Genomic DNA, 17,500 nt, shown 5'->3' with positions numbered 1-17,500 from the left:
CAACCCAGAAAAAAGAGATCTTAAAATGAGGCGGAAAAAAGTTACTTTACAATTTTCGATTTTGAAAAAGTGTCCAATATTGATGACGCAAGTAATTCAAGTGCGTGTATACAAATCTGAAAAATGTGGACTGATTTCTTTGAAATTTGATTCTGATATTTCTGGCATAATGAGCTACAGGTAACCAGCATATAAGGGAAGTTTTTGGTTGCTGGCATGGAGGATTTGGGCCTCACAGCCAGTAACAAAGTATTAATATTTCAGTTAAGGAAAGGTATCAAACGCGTGCGTTTCACTCTGGCACCAGCTTAACCTCGCAGAAAGCTAATATCACGAGTTATCCAAGGATAACAAACCGACCCACAAACCCTGCTTTGAACAACGAAATTTCACCCTAGGTTTGAGATTTCTACAGATTAGCTCTAATCCAAGGTTAATGAAACCCTCTTTTCCACAACCGGACTGTGAAGGTTGTCTATAGTCTGAAGAAGGCTACCATTTTCTCGACTCGCAGCCAAAAAATCTAGACACGCAGATTGATCAGAAACCCTGAACAATACTTTAATGGTCCTGTCACTACCAGTGACGGATTTAACATCTTTGCTTGTTTACTGCAAACGTCACCTCAATACTCTTAAAACGAATATAGGTCAAATTAACCTGAATATTCTTTATATTCTCCATAATCTAAACTACTTTCGAAGTGCGCCGCACAAACATGTCTAGATAATTGCAACGGTCTGACACATCAAAACAACTCAGCATTGTTCAAACAAATTCCCAAATACTGCATGTGTTCAGTTGTGCACGTTACTATCGAAAAACTCGAAAAAAAGCTTAGAACTGGATGTTGGTATGTTTTAATTTGCAACGGACGCTCTTCTCAATGCAACTACAGAAAAGAGTCGACCCAATTCAATATGAGAGTCAAAGAAAGTTATCAAATTTTTGTGTAATTTTCTGAATTCTCGTAATTGACGGTCTTCTGCCACTTTCTTGACTTTCCTTAGCTTACTACAAAGTGCATAAGGTCTCTCTTGGAGAATGTGAAAAATCATCACGAGAAATAGATATGACATTCATTACTGAACATGGTTAAATGAGCATGCATTTCTTGGGCATTACAAATTTATACACATTTTCCAACGGGCTATATCAGTGTTACAAAAGTCCGAAATAATAGATCTCTGCTAAAGACTTGCATGTGAGCGTTTTAACCAGCCAGGCTCGATACAAGAACACAAGAACACAAGATCCACAGAATGCTTCTTTTAACAATGTATTATAATTATGAGAAAATCAAAAGTGAAAGTGCTTCGGTTGACGTTAAACCTTACAACCCATGCTATCCGCCTGATAAAGTAAATTGAGAACCTTCCAAATTTTCCAGTTTTCTAGCTTTGTGAATTCGAATTTTGCTTCTCCTCGAATTCATGACGACTTTTGAACAACTGGCAAAGTCTCTATAATATCAGTAATAGCAATCATTCCACAATAGACGCATTCCACAATAAGTGTTGGTCTATTAATTATGAGAAGTCACAAGTCTTTTTCAAGTTCATTGTCACTCAACTTGATCAAAGTATTAAACTGCATATGATAACCACAGAGAATTCGACAACATACATTTACAGCAAGATGATAAAGAACGCAAGCATTGAAAACAGACCGTAAACATTAGATTGTTCAATGATCAGTTGATTAACTCCTCATCTCTTAAACAAGGTGTAAACATAAAGAAACCCTGCAAAAGTACAATTGCCTGTTGATTTACCTCAAAGAGACATCAACTGAGCGACATGCAGTACCTTGATCGACTTGATCGGCTCCTGGCGAAAACTCTGCCGCTAGATTTTAATTCGGAATCTCCTTCTCTTCAAGGCACTGCCAAAACTAGAGACGTTTGAATGGAATTCATTGGCCGTGGAAAGCATTCCTAAACCTGCATTACGCAGTATTAGTTGATTATGAAGTTCCATTCTTTTTCATGTTGTCTCTAAATTTGATCAAATTGTTAAACAAGATACGATAACTACAAAGGAGTCAGTACGTGTATCTACGGATTGGAAGAACGCCAACAAGTGTAAAGAATAGTTGCTTATTGATCACTTGATTAACTCCGAACCTCTTAACCATGGTGTAAATTAACGTCAAGAAAGTCGGGAAAAAGAGCAATTTACCGCTAATTTGTCTTTATGAGACATCAAATGAGAGATATACGGTACCTTAATCCACTCCAGGTCAAACCTGCGCACCCAATTCACGATAAAACTACATGACTTGACGGAATCTATGGAAAGCAGATTGTACGTCGTGCATAACGAATGGAACAAACCCGGGGGGGGGGGGGGGGACACTGCCATATACGGGCTATATAGGTATGTGCCGCTGTGAAGGGTATGGTTTTCAAGCAGTTTACTCTAGGATAGGGTATATAAATCAGAGCGTTTGGGTCTAGAATAGGGTATCATTTTTCACAAAACTGACTAGTTGGTTGAAGATTTTATCTAGACTAAGGAAACCAGGAATTGCCACTCAAAAATATAAAAAAAAAAAATCAGATCAGCAAGTTTAAATTTACGCAAATCAGCCTCAACAGTGTCGATAGATGGGGGATTTGGGGAATTTACTCTAGTATAGTGTAGCAAAATTCAGCTGAAGTAGCTCTGGTATAGGCTAAGGGTTCCATTGTCCCAGCGGCACATCCCCACCCAGAAATTCCCAAAGTACCTCCCCCGGGGGAACAAACTGATTACGAGTAACGCCTTCAGGCATCCTGCATAAAACCTAAAACTAAAGTCGCACTCGGACCAGGCTGGTCCACATTGCCAGTACTAATCGCAGTTTCCGTATCATTCAGAGACTGAAAGCATTGCTACTCACTCTCGAAGGGATGTTTGTTCGGCACGTCGGGATACCTTGCAACACTTATGTCCATCGAAACAATGCACCTCCATAAGCTACATGCATGGCTAGATAATTACATTGGTCTGTCACCAGACAGCTCATTGTTGCTTAAGTGAAACGACTCGAAATCGAAATTGTTGAGTCGATTTTCAATCGTGACTATAATTCCAAAAATCTGAACTTGGCGGTCTTCTAAATGTACCCAGTGAAAAAAAGTCGATCCAACTCAATATGTGAGTCAGAGAAGTTGTCAAATTCTCGAGTAATTTTCTGATGTCTGGCTGCCTAACACGTTTTGCATCAGCGAGGCTCGATACAAGAACGCAAGAACACAAGACCCACAGAACGCTTTTGTTAACAATGTATTATGACTATGTAAGATCAAAAGTGAAAGTACTTCGGTAGGCGAAACTTACTATCTGCTCGATAAAACTGATAGAACGTGAGACTTTCATATAAATTCATCCTTTTGAACTAAACATTTGCCCAGTTTTCCCATTCTTTTTCGCTTCAGCACAAATGCAAAACTGGCTAAGTCTTTTGCTAGAAGTGGAAAGCATTTTTGAACCCGCGTTTCGCAGCCTTTTTTGATTATGAAGTTACTAGTCTTTTTCAAGTTGCCACTTACCTTGACATAAGAATTGAACTACATACAATAACTTCAGAGAATTCGTAACATACATTGACAATAACGTTGATAAATTATACTGCCTGGCAAGAACGCCAACATCAGAATGTAAGCAGTCACAGTTTAAAATTTATCAGTTGATTAACTCCGAATCTCCGAAACATGCTATGAACGTCAAGAAAGTACAACTGACTGCTAGTTTAGCTTAATGAGACATCAACTGAGGGACACACAGTACCTTATAATCGGCTCCAGGTGAAATTTGCGCACTCAATGGAGGATAACACTGGATGAATTAACGGGAATCTATGCTTCAGTGTCCGTGTATTCCAAGAAGCGGTACACAAAGAATTAAACTGATCACGCGTAATGCCTTCAGGCATCCTGCGTAAAACTTAGACAGGCTCTTAGTGAGACATCGTCTCCAAATTCGTCAACACGAGAAATTGGGAATATTTTAGCCCAATTACAGACATGCAAGAGAAGGCACGCAATGTGTGCGAAAGTCAGCGACTTTCCAGACTAAATTTCTCTTTGTAACGCTAGTAAACGCAAGTTAAAAAGAAGCAGAGGGAGTTGCGAATAAATGCTTCCAGCTTTAGTGATGAAGCTTTTAAATGAATTTGTACCAGATTAAAAGTGTAAAAAGTTAACGTTTAAAAATGGCACATCTTAAATATTTAGTAGTACCAAAGTATCATCCTTGTTCTTACGATGTGATCAGTTGTGATGTTATAGCGATGTTTCGAATGCGCGCTGCTAGTCTTCATCAGGCGATTGGGTCATTGGTGACAGCATCGTGAGACAGACGACATTTCATTGTACACTGCAGTATTTGTCACTTTAATTATGATGGTATATTTGTATGTGTGTAGGTTAGGGGGAGGCAAGGAAAAGTGATCTAAAGTCACACTACCATATAGACAAGTATGGATGTTAATCAAAGGTACACGCACAGCAGTTGGTTGAGAATTAAAGGACTGAGTAGCCTACGAAGAGGCTCGGTAAGGACGGAATATCGGATATGTAGACATGATTGATCATCGCAGTTATACACACAATTTAAGCAGTTGTGAAATTAAATAAAGCCTGATGATCAATCATGTCTTCATAACATTCTCCGCAGTCCAAATATGTGAATTTCATATATTCATTTGTATTCTTCAATATCTACGGGTATATTTCAAACTCACAATGTGGCCAGTTCCCAATTGGCTTGATATATAGCTCAGTTGGTAGAGCACTGCACCGATATGGCAGAGGCCATGGATTCAAATCCCGTTCTGGTCTGAATTTTTTTTCAGGCTTTAATTTCACAACTGCTTAAGTTGTGCGTATAACTGAGATGATCAATCACGTCTTCATACAAACAACGCCGTGAAAGCACTTTTAAAAACAATGAACACGCACAATTGGTTTAAAATTGCCCAGGATGATTTCTTATTTGCCAGTTGCACTATCTGCCTGGAACCTTAAGCCATGTGTCTTCTTGTAAAATAAAAAAACAAAATTTGCTAATTTTTTTCTGGGTCTGCGCAGCATGGCCTCAGTAGTGTGCCATCAATCGATAAACCCCAGCAGTTTTGCAGTGGACTTTCGGTGCATCCAAATTCCTGCGGACGTTTAATTTAACGTCAACTGTGGCCTTTCTGGCAAGGAAAACTTTCGTCGCTGGTGACGATTATGAAATCGTCGAAGAAGGTTACAAGACGGGACATGGCCACTATTACATGTACGTATTCAAAATGAAGAAAGTCATCGGAGTCTGTCCGTGGGGTTATCCCACGGACGAGATTTGCGTTTATTTCTCATGGAAGGAATCGTACGGCGACAAATTCCGCGTCATTACGGCGTATCCGTTCTCCAGAGCTTATCACGTCTTCTTGAAGCAGAGAAAGCAAGGTATGGCCACCTTTTAAAATCCTACAGACTTTATGTAGGTAAGAACCAAACGGCTCTTTTAGGAGCCACCACATTAATAAAAGTCAATGGTCCAACATGCTTTCCCCAGTTCTTTTAATTTTGTGCTCGAGCACGTGGAGACGTGCACTTATTATTCACAAAATCGATTATCGATTATCAAAACTGCAGCGTCATAAAATTCAGTTTGACAGCGTCCTCAAAATCAACAATGAATTTGATTGATGAACCACTCTTGGCGGCTGTTCGTTCTATTGAGAACGCGGACCAGCAATCGCTTAGTCAACTGCTTATCGAGCGTTACTGGCGGGGGAATGGTTAAATGGTAGCGATCGTGTCGACAGTCTGCTGCAGCAAATGTCACAGGTGTTAAACTCAAACGAGAACTTTGAAATGAATGATTCGTTTCAATTATCTTTTACACACGTTCGTACATCTCCTCGCGGTAGCGGTCAGAAACGAAAATTGAAACCTGGACATTCTAATCCAGAAACTTTCAAACGTTTGAAAGGTTCTGTCATCAGTATCGATAACAAAGATGAACTATGCTACGCCCGCGCCATTGTGACAGCTAAAGCTAGAGTGGATGATCACCCTAAATGGAACAGCTTCAGAAGAGGTTTCTCTATCCAGAGAGGTGAAGCAATCAAGCTGCATATAGAAGCTAATGTAGAAATGGGAAAATGCGGTTACGAGGAACTCACTAGATTTGCATTGACGCCGTCCTTGAACAATTATCAGCTCTTACTTGTGGACGCTACCCGAGGTTATAGCGTGACTTCTTTTGGAAAGCCTCAGGAAAAACAATTGGTACTGTTGTATGATAATGAACACTACAATGTGATCACTACGTTACCTGGGTTCTTTGGTAACAGTTATTTCTGCGCAAGGTGTCTCAAACCCTACAATAACGAAGGTCAACACGCCTGTGAAAACAACCCTGATCATTGTTCTTCCTGCTTACAAACGGGATGTGAGGACTTTACAGAGGCCAGGTGTCGTAATCAACCACCAGCTACACCCTGCGGATCCTGTAAGCGGATGTTTTATGGTGATGTTTGTTTTCGAAATCATCTGACGAAATCCTACAAGGGAAAAACCGCTGACTCCAAAAACATCAGTGTTTGCAGTCAACGCCGCAAATGTCGTAGCTGTAAAAAGTTGTTGGTGGGTCTCAAGAAGCAACAAGAACATGAATGCGGTTACATAGACTGTCCCTCTTGCCACGAGTACATAGAGGCCGCAAGCCACCGATGCTTTATTCAGATACCTAAAACACCGGAAGAGCTAACCGAAGAGAAAAAAGAAAAAAAGAAGGAGAGAAAGAAAAAGAAAAAACGCAAGCGACTAACCGAAGCCGAAGCAGAGGATAATGGTAATGATGATGAAGATGATGATGATGATGATGATGATGATGATGATGATGATGATGATGATGATGATGATGATGATGAAAAGCCTCCCATTCTCGTTTTCTTCGATATTGAGGCGATGCAAGACACTGGCAAACACATCCCTAATCTTTTAATAGCGGAAACTGAGGATGATAATTGTCCACTCCACTTCAAAGGTGAAGATTGCATTCGCGATTTCTTGGAATGGCTGGATACGTTAACTGAAGAAGACACGCGCAATGTAACTGTTTTGGCCCATAACTTTTCTGGCTACGACTCCTATTTCGTCACGGAGGAATATCATCGCCAACACAGGGTCCTCAATCAAATAGAGAAATGGAGCTAAACTTCTCCAATTAACCTTTGACAATATTAACTTTATTGACTCTCTGTCATTTTTTCAAATGCCGCTTTCTGCATTTCCAAAGACATTCGGATTGACAGAGTTAAAGAAGGGCTATTTTCCTCACCTGTTTAACACGCCTGAAAATCAAGACTACGTGGAACCGATTCCCGAGAAAGAATTTTACATGCCTGAATCAATGTCTGTCAACGGCCGTAAAGACTTCGAGAAATGGCATGATAAAGAAAGAGCTGAGAATGTAGTGTTCGATTTCCAGAAAGAATTGCTGGAATATTGCGAGTCGGACGTGAAATTACTGAAGGAGGGATGCCTTACTTTCAAACGGCTCTTTGAAAAAGAGACAAAGTTTGACCCCTTCAGTCATATTACTATAGCTTCGGCATGCAATCGAGACTTGCAACAAAACCGAATGGAGGCCAACACAATTGCTTCCGAGCCTCTCCACGGTTGGCGACTAAAAACAAATCAGTCGAAAGTTGCCATGGAATATCTACTGTGGCAACAAAGTCAGATCAGTGGGAGAATTCAACATGTTGGAAATGATGGGGAATACCGTATCCCCAACAGTCGCTACACCGTGGACGGCTACGATGCAACTACGAACACCGTCTACGAATTTCAAGGTTGCTTTTGGCATGGCTGTCGTAAATGCTATCCCAACAGATCCGAAACACACCTTAGATTAGAGCACCGCTGCACTGCCGATGTGTATCTCTGCACCCAGGAGAAACTACAATTCTTGCGTAACAAAGGTTACAACGTCATCGAAATGTGGGAGTGTGATTGGCGGAAAATGAAAGAAGAAAGGCAGGACGTCAGGAACTTTGTAGCCAGCCTCGATTTGGTGGAGCCACTAAATCCCCGTGATGCCTTCTGCGGCGGACGAACAAACGCTGTCAAACTCTATCATCTGGCTGACATCGCCTCAGAGAGAAGATTCATTACTATGATTTTACATCTCTCTATCCGTTCATTAATAAGAATGCTGAGTATCCTGTCGACCACCCTGAAATTATATTTCAGCCGGAAGACACAGACATCCAAAATTACTTCGGGATTGCCAAGGTCACAATCTTACCTCCAGAAAAACTGTTTCATCCAGTACTTCCGCTGCGTGAAAATGGTAAACTAACATTCCCGCTATGTAGAGCCTGTGTACAGGAAGAGATGGAAAAACCAATGCTACAACGGTCCTGGGTTTGCAGTCACAGCGACAGTGAAAGACAAATTACAGGTACATGGTGTACCCCCGAACAGAACAAAGCCGTTGAGAAGGGCTACAAAATAACTTTCATTCACGAAGTGTGGCATTTTTCTGAAACGAGGAAAGGTCTCTTTAAAGACTATGTGAATACATGGTTAAAGATTAAAGAGGAGGCAAGCGGCTGGCCAGCTCATGTAGGCGATGATCCCGTCAAACAGCAAGAACATCTGAGATCCTACAAAGCGAAAGAGGGCATCGAACTCAATCGCAACAACATTGAAAAGAATCCCGGCAAACGTAGCCTTGCAAAAATGATGTTAAATTCCATGTGGGGGAAGTTTGGCCAGCGCACCAACAAAACTCCAATCAAAGAGTTCGGAGATCCTATGAGGTTCAGTGCATTCCATGAAAGTGATGCAAATGACGTTTGCTACGTGAGTGTATTGTCTGAAGACATCGTTGAAATTCACTATAAACTGAAATCGAATGACGAACCTGTCTCACCAAACCTCAACATTTTCATCGCTTGTTTCACGACATGTTGGGCTCGACTTCGTTTGTATGCAGCTCTGGACATGCTACAAGAACGAGTACAGTACACAGACACCGACAGCGTTATTTTTTCCAGTTTACCTCATGAAAACAATCCTCCCCTTGACGACTTTCTCGGTGATTTCAAGGACGAGTTGGGAGAACACGACTTCATCACTGAATTTGCGTCCGCGGGACCGAAAAATTATGGCTACCTCAGGAAGAAAGAAAAAGAAGAATGCAAAGTGAGGGGAATCTCTTTAAACAGTGAAGGTAGCAAGCAGTTAAATTATCAAGTGTGCGGCAAAATGTTTTAGACGAAATTCAACGCCCTCTCGAGAAAACGCGACAAACTGATATTTACAAGCCTTATCACATCGTCCGAAACTCCAAATAGTACTCACTGACCACAGTCTCTCAGACGAAAAAGTACCAGCTTGTGTACGAAAAACGAGTGATAGATCCCTACACCTTCAAAACATATCCCTATGGCTATGAAAGAATAACAAATGAGGACGTGGACATGATTGAACTGTTGTGCCATTTGTAAACACTTTTGTAAATAGTTTCATTCATAAGTTGAGCGCAATCCACTAGGGAGTTGCACACGGCTCTGTCCTGTAATTTTAGGGAAACATTTGATATTAAAGTTAATGGTTAACTTTAAAATTGCGTGATTACTTTGTTTATGTTAGAAACCAGGCTTTTTACTCGGTCAACACGGAAACGAGATTAATGACGTCAAAGGGGGTGGGGCTTCTGGTTACCATGGATACGTCAAACTCGAGAAAACAATAGAACTCCTTTCCATAACAATACTTTTTCATTTGCATGACACTACCTGTCAAATTCGTACTGGACTAGCCCATACCACTACTATCTTTAATTGTCCGTAAGTTTTTTATTCCGCTAACTGAGGGGACATTTCTCTCATACATTACAGTTACGAGTTAATAACCAGTAATCATTTAACTAAGGTTCGATCGATATATCATCATGATTTTATTACTTTGTTACAGATTATTTTACAAAGTAAAAACAGGCTTTTTTAGCTTGGGTGCTTTGGTTTCCCAGTACAGACGGCGTGATATTCTCTAGAGAACTGTTTTATCCATTTAAATGTCATTCATTTATATACACGCGACTATTTGAAAATCTGAGAGCAAAAATTCTCAAGAGTATCAACACAGATCCGATACAGGAGAAACTCGCCCGGCTCGAGGAATTTTGTTCCAGTGTATACGATGTTCCATATGTATAGATTATTTCATAGAAAGTGCAACGTACGGAATTTTATTCACGAGGTGCAAAACTTTGGAATTCTACTATGGACGGTGATTGGTTGTATCGCTTTTTTTACATGTGAAAATATTGCACATATAGAATTCTATTTTCTAGGTTTATTGCCCAAATTCTCGCTACATGTTCAATAAAAACTAATTCAAAATAAGAGACTTATTTCTCCTTGTAAATTAACAGTTTACGGCCACAAAGAATCGAATTCTTGGTTACATCAGGGTTTGGTCCTAAGGTGTCCAAGTTGTATTAGGTTGAAGGAAACCTGAAAATTCTAACTTACTAACATAGAAAAACACCAACGGAGATAATAATAAACCATAAAGGAACAAGGATGGTTTAGGATGGAGAAGAATAACCCGGATAACGAACGACGAACTTGAAACTTTGGGCTAAACTGTTGAAGATGCGCAAACCGTGTCGTAGCTCTTTTAAACTTTACACCTCAACACTTCAACGTCAGGGCGCACAAACGAGGTACAACACTCTACCCCCTCCTTTTACGCAAATATTTAATTTCAGCAAAAGCCGGCGAAAGCGCTGGAGGTCTCGCCGGAGAGTTTTAGTCTACTCACATACATCTAACTCTCCCGTAATGGAGCCTGTGATGAATAAATTATCATTCTGGTTTTTAGTTCGTTATCAGCCATCTAGGTAATGAGGGATCTTGCCAAATTTGATCAGTTAAAGATTTCAAGTCGATTTTGTGAATCTAGCATTATAAAATATTTGACCTTCTCTTTTACAAAACAAACGGTTAATTTCCTGTCTAAAAGCCCTGTTGTTATACGCATAAATCAGTGGATTTGCCAGTGAGCTTGTGTATGTGGCAAAGTCGACCATCCAGCTCACCAGTAATAGGCAGTCGAAGGATTTACTGTTTAGAGTGCCATAAGATCTCAACATGGCGAGAACGACAGCGGGGCCTAGGGAGAGGGCATATCCAAATACGGTGATAGTGAGCATGCGTACTGCGTTAGATTTCGATTTTGCCACCACTTGGCTCATCATTCCACTCTTGCCTCTCTGATGCAAGAAGATGGCGACTTTAACGTACAACGCAAAAATGATGGTCAACGGAACAAGAAATGCAAGGACAAAATATAACGTGGTCGAAGACTGCCCCAGTAGATTTTGTGGAATACCACAAAGTTTCTTGTCAGCACAATTTTCGCAGACCATACCTCGAGCTTCGGGGATTTTTAGAACAGAAATGCTATCCATGCTAATAACAAAAGGGCACGACACGATGGTAGCATACAGCCAACAGAGAAAAACGAGGGTGAAAGGATTTTCCTTTGACTTCAAACTCTGTAAAGGGTGGACAATCTTTTGATGCCTATCGATGGCTATGACAACCAGGCTGACAAATATGGCCGAGGCGGAGGTCTTAGAGAAAAATGATATAGCTTTGCACTGGAACGTTTTGATTCCCGTCGCTGGAACTACAAAGTACACCATTAAAGGGAAGACAAGTAGGCGATGTACCAGCTCCACCACGGACAAATGCGTAATGAAGAAATTTGAACTGTTTCTTTTATAGCGTTTTTTTCGCAGCATCACATAACAAATGGTCGCATTGACGATTATTCCCAACACGATAACGAGCAGATTAATCGACAAAATCACAGCGAAGGTGATTCGTGCTTCCTCGTACGAACGAATGAGCAAAACTGTCGAGCCACGGATGTCAGTTGAGTTCACACTGTTTACGAAAGCTTCCTGGAGCATTGTGAATTACAATTCCAACAAACTTGAATAAAGCGAAAATCACTTTTGTGGGAAGTTTGACGGGGGTACCTTCTCAATGAGCCTGGTGACAACTGTGATCTCTTGTTCAAACTCTGTGAAATACTTCACTATTTTGCCCCTGATTTGCGCCAATCTTTTTCCAAGTTTGCGTCGATTAATGACTGAAGTTATCCTGGTGAAGGTCTTGCCAATGATATTTCGCGAAAGTGTAGCTTCTGCTCAAGTCAGGTAAACTGATTTTTCGCCTGTACTCTGCGTCCTCGTGAGTCTTGATATCACTTGACAAGATGGGCAAGCTTTACCTAAAACATCACTCGGCCTGAAGACATAAAATATTAACAGCATATAAGCTTCTTAAGAACGCAACGTAGATTTTACGCCCTTGGTCTGCACCTTGTTCGTCATAATATATTTTGAAAAGACGGATGAGTTTAAATTAAACATTACTCAGCCCTAGGTAACTGAATAATATCTGCATATAAACTACTCACTCTTACACGTAGTAATGGATTTGTCTCAAAATATTACTGTACTGTCCATCAAGGAACATGTAATGTTTGTTCTGTGTTCAACTTGTGCTTAACAACAGCTGTTCATGATACTTGCATGTTCAAACAACATAAGAAATATCCAGCCGACAGATTGAATCGAGATGAGATGTTAATAAATAAAAACTCCTTTTGGGCTGGAAATGCCAAATTTCTTGAAAAATCAATCAAAAATCCTCGTTTCTAAGGTGCACGATAGAGAAACTTTTTTCGTTTACACGGACGGTTTGCAATGCAAACGAAATTTTAACTTGTTTATACAGCTAAATGTAATGCCCCCTTGTTTTCTCCTAGCTACTAAAACCCAGCCAACTACTTTTTGGTCGTTGATACGCGAAGCGTAGAAACGACTATTGCTGATGGGGCAAAATATGCAAATGTGTCACTCACTCAGATGTAAACTTTTGGCCGATAACATGGAGAGCCTGGGTACGAATTGCTAAAGTTAAGAGTGGCCATTTTGACGGTTCATGTGTTTCGCTTTTGTAAATATGTGGTATTTGGTTAGGTCCCTTCTCGCTCCTTCTGGGCACGGTTACGTGGAGAAAACTTATATAATTGTAAATAAAAACATCCCCTTCACTTTGGGTTCAAAATCGAAACAAAATTGAACTTTTTTGGTTCAAAATGTAGCAGGGGATTTCATGGCAGAGTATCATTTTCAGCCAAACTTTTCAAGTAGCCTGTTGGCGCCGCATTTAAATTTTTGTTATTTTTTTCCGCCTGTACGTGCATTCTTTTAGTGATCATCGCATTCTTTTCGTTTATCTCGCTTTCACGTTATCAATATTCTGTTAGGTTTTTCGGCATAATTTTGTTTTGTTAAGTTCCCTTTTACATGCGTTTTTCTAGATTATTTGTGCATATTCATTGCGGTGCTACAGTTATCTTGTTTATTTACAGCCTTCCGCTTTCCTCTTTCGTGTTCCTAACCGTCCTAGTCATATAACGTTTGTGAGTATCGTCTACCTTTGGCTGGTTATTTCTGTTTCTTTTATTGTATTCGTTTATAACTTGTAATTTATTTTGTTTGTAGCAACCGCTCGCTTTTCCTCGCTTTCTTCGCTTTCATCGTTTATGACCGCACTCTATCGTTTGAATTGTACATTTTCGTGGCATCGATTAAAGCACATGTAGTGTGTTGAACGTTTGACTACAAGATAGCCCTTTCTGGAAGGGATGCTGAAAACTGTTTGAAATGATTCTTATAGTATTTGCAGAAATACTTTTTTTCTCTATTCCCATTTACCAGCTAGCTAAAATCAAATTGTTTATGTTTGCCAAAGTATAAAATAAACAAATTTTTGCAACATCTTTTATTTATTTATTCAACTTCGCCTAACTAATTAAAACACTTATATACATAAAATTTTTATTATTAGGCAGGAGACCGCTACAGCTTAGCCAATTACAGTGGATCCCTTGTAATATCCGTGTCCCACTAAAGTAAAATTGCGCAAAATATTCTTGGCACTCTCAAGCTGATTGTCTTAAAAGTATGACTGTCAAAACCACGTGACATATATATTTTCATGTGACACACAGGCTTTTGATAATGCAACACTCGAATGTTAACTGAAGAAGGACCACAACCAAATTACCTTGACCCAAAATGCACTGCTGACTCACTAATATTACACATGTTATAACCAACTCCTCTGACTGGATGTCAATTTGGGACTGGTGATTATGGTGAACTCTCATTTAATGGCTTCATTGTGCAACAGACTGTATGAGTTAATTAACACTACCTGTACAAGTCGATATAAAAACAACAATTATTTTCCAATGCCAATCAAAATAAATTAATATATTCTGTTCAAAATTTATAAGCAGTCTGTATAAACAGCCTGTAATTTGATTTTTTGTTTACTTGCCTAGTTACACTGTACATGTACTACTTGAGCTTTCAAAGAGGCTTTCAAAAAGTTATTTCAAAAATTATCAACTACAGTGGGGTAAACGTTTAAATCGCAACAAACAAAATCTTGTATATATTGTGCTTCAAGAGCAGAGTTATTTTGACTTTTATCGTGACCCTGTTATCTTCAAAACCCGGTCAAGCACAAAGTAGCCGATCCAAGAAGACCTCTTCATCTTGTAGACAATGTATCCACGACTTCTTCGTAGCTCCCTTTGATTTCAGTTATTTACTATCGGCTATCTCGAACTCGGTTATTTCGAACTTCCCGCTATTTTGAACTATTTTTTTTATTTCTGTCAGAGTTCGAAATAGCGTAGTTTGAGTAATATATCAAACACGAGAGACAGTGTTTCATCGGGATATCCAAACACTGAGAAAGGAGTTGAAAATACGACGCGCAGCGGAGTATTTTTGACGAAATTCGAGGTGTTTGGATAGCTGATGAAACACTGTCTCGAGTGTTTGATATATCTTCTCAATCGAAACAAAAACTAAGGAGTAAACGGAGAAGTAAAATCGTCAAAATCTATGCTAATTAAGACCGGGTATCCAAACCTCCTTCACGGTCGTGGTTTCTTTGTTTTAACGTGATGAATTATTAATGCATTTGAGAACTGTAGATAATTTACCACTAATGCCGATTCCAGAGAAGACTAAAGTTGTAACGAAACAGGGATTGAAGTTTTTTATCGGTAAGAGCAGTCGTTCAATGTCCACGCTGATGTAACAAATTGTCTCTGCAAGATGGATTCTTGTGTTTGCTATGTTGAACAAAATCCTAAGCATTTAAGTTCGTCAATTCCAGTAGATTTTCTGTTTCGATAGCTTTTCTCGTGACGAAGCTAAAATTATGCTAAAGCATAAAGACAGTACTGTAATCTGCATTGCAAACCGCCTAAAACGTCTTGTGACACATATTTTAGACTATTACCAATACTGATAATTTCCATTAGATTTCCTTTATTATTAATTTGCCACACAATAAATATATGTACAAATATCAAATCTATAAGGCAAGGAAGCTTAGAGAAGCCAACAAAGCTTATGCAAAGGACTGCTTTTGGAGATATCTGAGACTAAACAACTGTCTTTGGCAAGACAGTTTATCTAAATATATAGATACATATATCTTTTGATAAAAATAGATAAAGAAGGCTAAAAGGCGCCAAAAGGCGAAAGCGACGAAAAAATACGGAAAAAGTACACACACAAGGACAATTAGAGAAAGTAAAACATGCTTATAACAAGAAAATTGACTTAGTTTAGAGATCACTACAGGCAGAAAAAAGTGAAAAGTTGTCAATACAAGGTGGTGCTTGTGGGATTTTGACTGGATTTGTTGTTTTTTGTTTATCCTAAACATTTCAAAAGAATTTTAAAATTGAAAATATTGAAGCACAAAACTGCAAAGGAATTCAAATACTTACAAAATGATCTGCACAGAAGGACTCTGCTCCCTCGATGGTTGAACTGATGTCTAAAGTTTTGATCGTATCACGAGTTATATATATTCGTAATAGAGTTGCATCACAGCCTGGCAATCAAAGACAGGTGACGATGGGTCTGTGGACCGCACGTACACATACAGGAAGACGGAACTAACACTAAAATTTCCGTTTTCGATCTCGTGGACCCGAAAACCAACTAAACTTTTTTCAACACCTGTAATTTTGGCTTGACAAATCTAAGATTAGGTTTAGCAGCTCGATAAAATTTTAGAAACCATCTTTGTGTGGTAATAATGTGTTGATGAATTTCAACAGACAGGTAAAATTTTAAGGGAGTAGACCCAATATTCATCTAGGGACGTTCTCTGAAAAAGAAAAAAATTCAACCAATATTACAAGGAATTTAAAAGAATCAGTAGCGAGCTCGAGAGTTGATATTTTAAGAATGTCAAAAAACGCAGTTAATTGAATGCTGTAAAATTGCATTAATGTAACACGGCAACTGAAGCATATGGCTATGCACGAGATTTTTGAGTCAATAATCTTTGCAAATTCCATGTGCATGTAGACTTTCAAAATTACAACTGAAAATTCGCGTTTTTTTAAGAGTGAGATTACCATTTTACGATAACATTTACAATGACTGGTTTAAAAATGTGTTCATAGCAGTGGACTTTATTAAGGTTCTCACATAATTAACCAATAAACATTGGTTTGATGGTGGCTGGACGTATTTTATTATTCAGTAAAAATGATTTTCGTCCGTGTAGACGACCCTGCTCTCAAGCGCTCACCAGCTTTCACAGGTAGTGCATCATGTTGACAAGTAAAGGCCTCTACTCCTTCTGATAGATGAAATTTTTGCACCGCAGTGTGTTTGTTAGCTTAAGATATATATTCTGTAATTCGTAAGTTCAACAGAATTTGAATATCTCTCATTTCTTTTTACATACCTCACAATATCAAATATCCTGTCTCTCCTGTGACGCACAATTAGAGAGCAGCACTAATTAGATAAAATGAGGAAGTTCAATATTTCTTTTCCTGATAGACGAAATATCAACCCATTTTTCAGATAAAAATATTGTCACTACAGGACAAATTGTAAAAGGATGTTTCTAAAAGGATGTTTCTAATTGAATTTGTTTGTTATTTTGGACAAAATCCTGAACAAAACAAAGGTTCGTGAGCTTGTTATTCCTGTTTCTCGTATAGCATGTTGTAACGTTTATAAATTTTTGTTTTCTTATTTTTAGCAGGGCCTCTTTTGATAGCAATTTTATTTATAGAGCTGAACGAGTTACATTGAAGACGTCATTAAAAAAATAAAGGTTTACTTACTTACTAGGAAAGAATTTAATATACGTTTAACACTTACCTTTTTTTTCAATTCTTTTTTTTTTTCCTATTTGCTCGATCCTACACTGTCGCTGGCTGAGTTTTCTCTTGAATCTCCGATTGTATCATGAACTGCGTGTAATTTAACGTATTCAGCTGCCATCAAAGACAGGAGAAAGTAATTGCCTCCCTGGAGTACATTTCTTTGTGAAAATGGGCAAGTTTAATTTGAGTTCCAATATTCTG

At 39.0% G+C, this 17,500-nt stretch overlaps 1 protein-coding gene across 1 annotated transcript; it reads right to left on the bottom strand.

The window, feature by feature from the left end:
• Nucleotides 1-9,829: 9,829 nt before the first annotated feature.
• Nucleotides 9,830-12,426, bottom strand: LOC110048540 (neuropeptide FF receptor 1-like). Its single transcript, XM_020754302.2, has one exon. It carries the CDS (start codon nucleotides 11,973-11,975, stop codon nucleotides 10,938-10,940), a length of 1,038 nt encoding a protein of 345 aa, XP_020609961.1. The 5' UTR covers nucleotides 11,976-12,426; the 3' UTR covers nucleotides 9,830-10,937.
• Between the last annotated feature and the right edge of the window lie 5,074 nt (nucleotides 12,427-17,500).

The sequence above is a fragment of the Orbicella faveolata genome, unplaced genomic scaffold (assembly GCF_042242905.1).
Source record: "Orbicella faveolata isolate gen_17 unplaced genomic scaffold, um_ofav_v1 contig_2, whole genome shotgun sequence".
Taxonomy (NCBI): domain Eukaryota; kingdom Metazoa; phylum Cnidaria; class Anthozoa; order Scleractinia; family Merulinidae; genus Orbicella; species Orbicella faveolata.
Note: the sequence above shows the minus strand (reverse complement) of the source record. Positions and strands in the feature narration are given on the sequence as shown.

Bases quoted from the DNA above. Each gene is read 5' to 3' on its own strand.
- LOC110048540 (XM_020754302.2), bottom strand. From the start codon at position 11,975: ATGCTCCAGGAAGCTTTCGTAAACAGTGTGAACTCAACTGACATCCGT.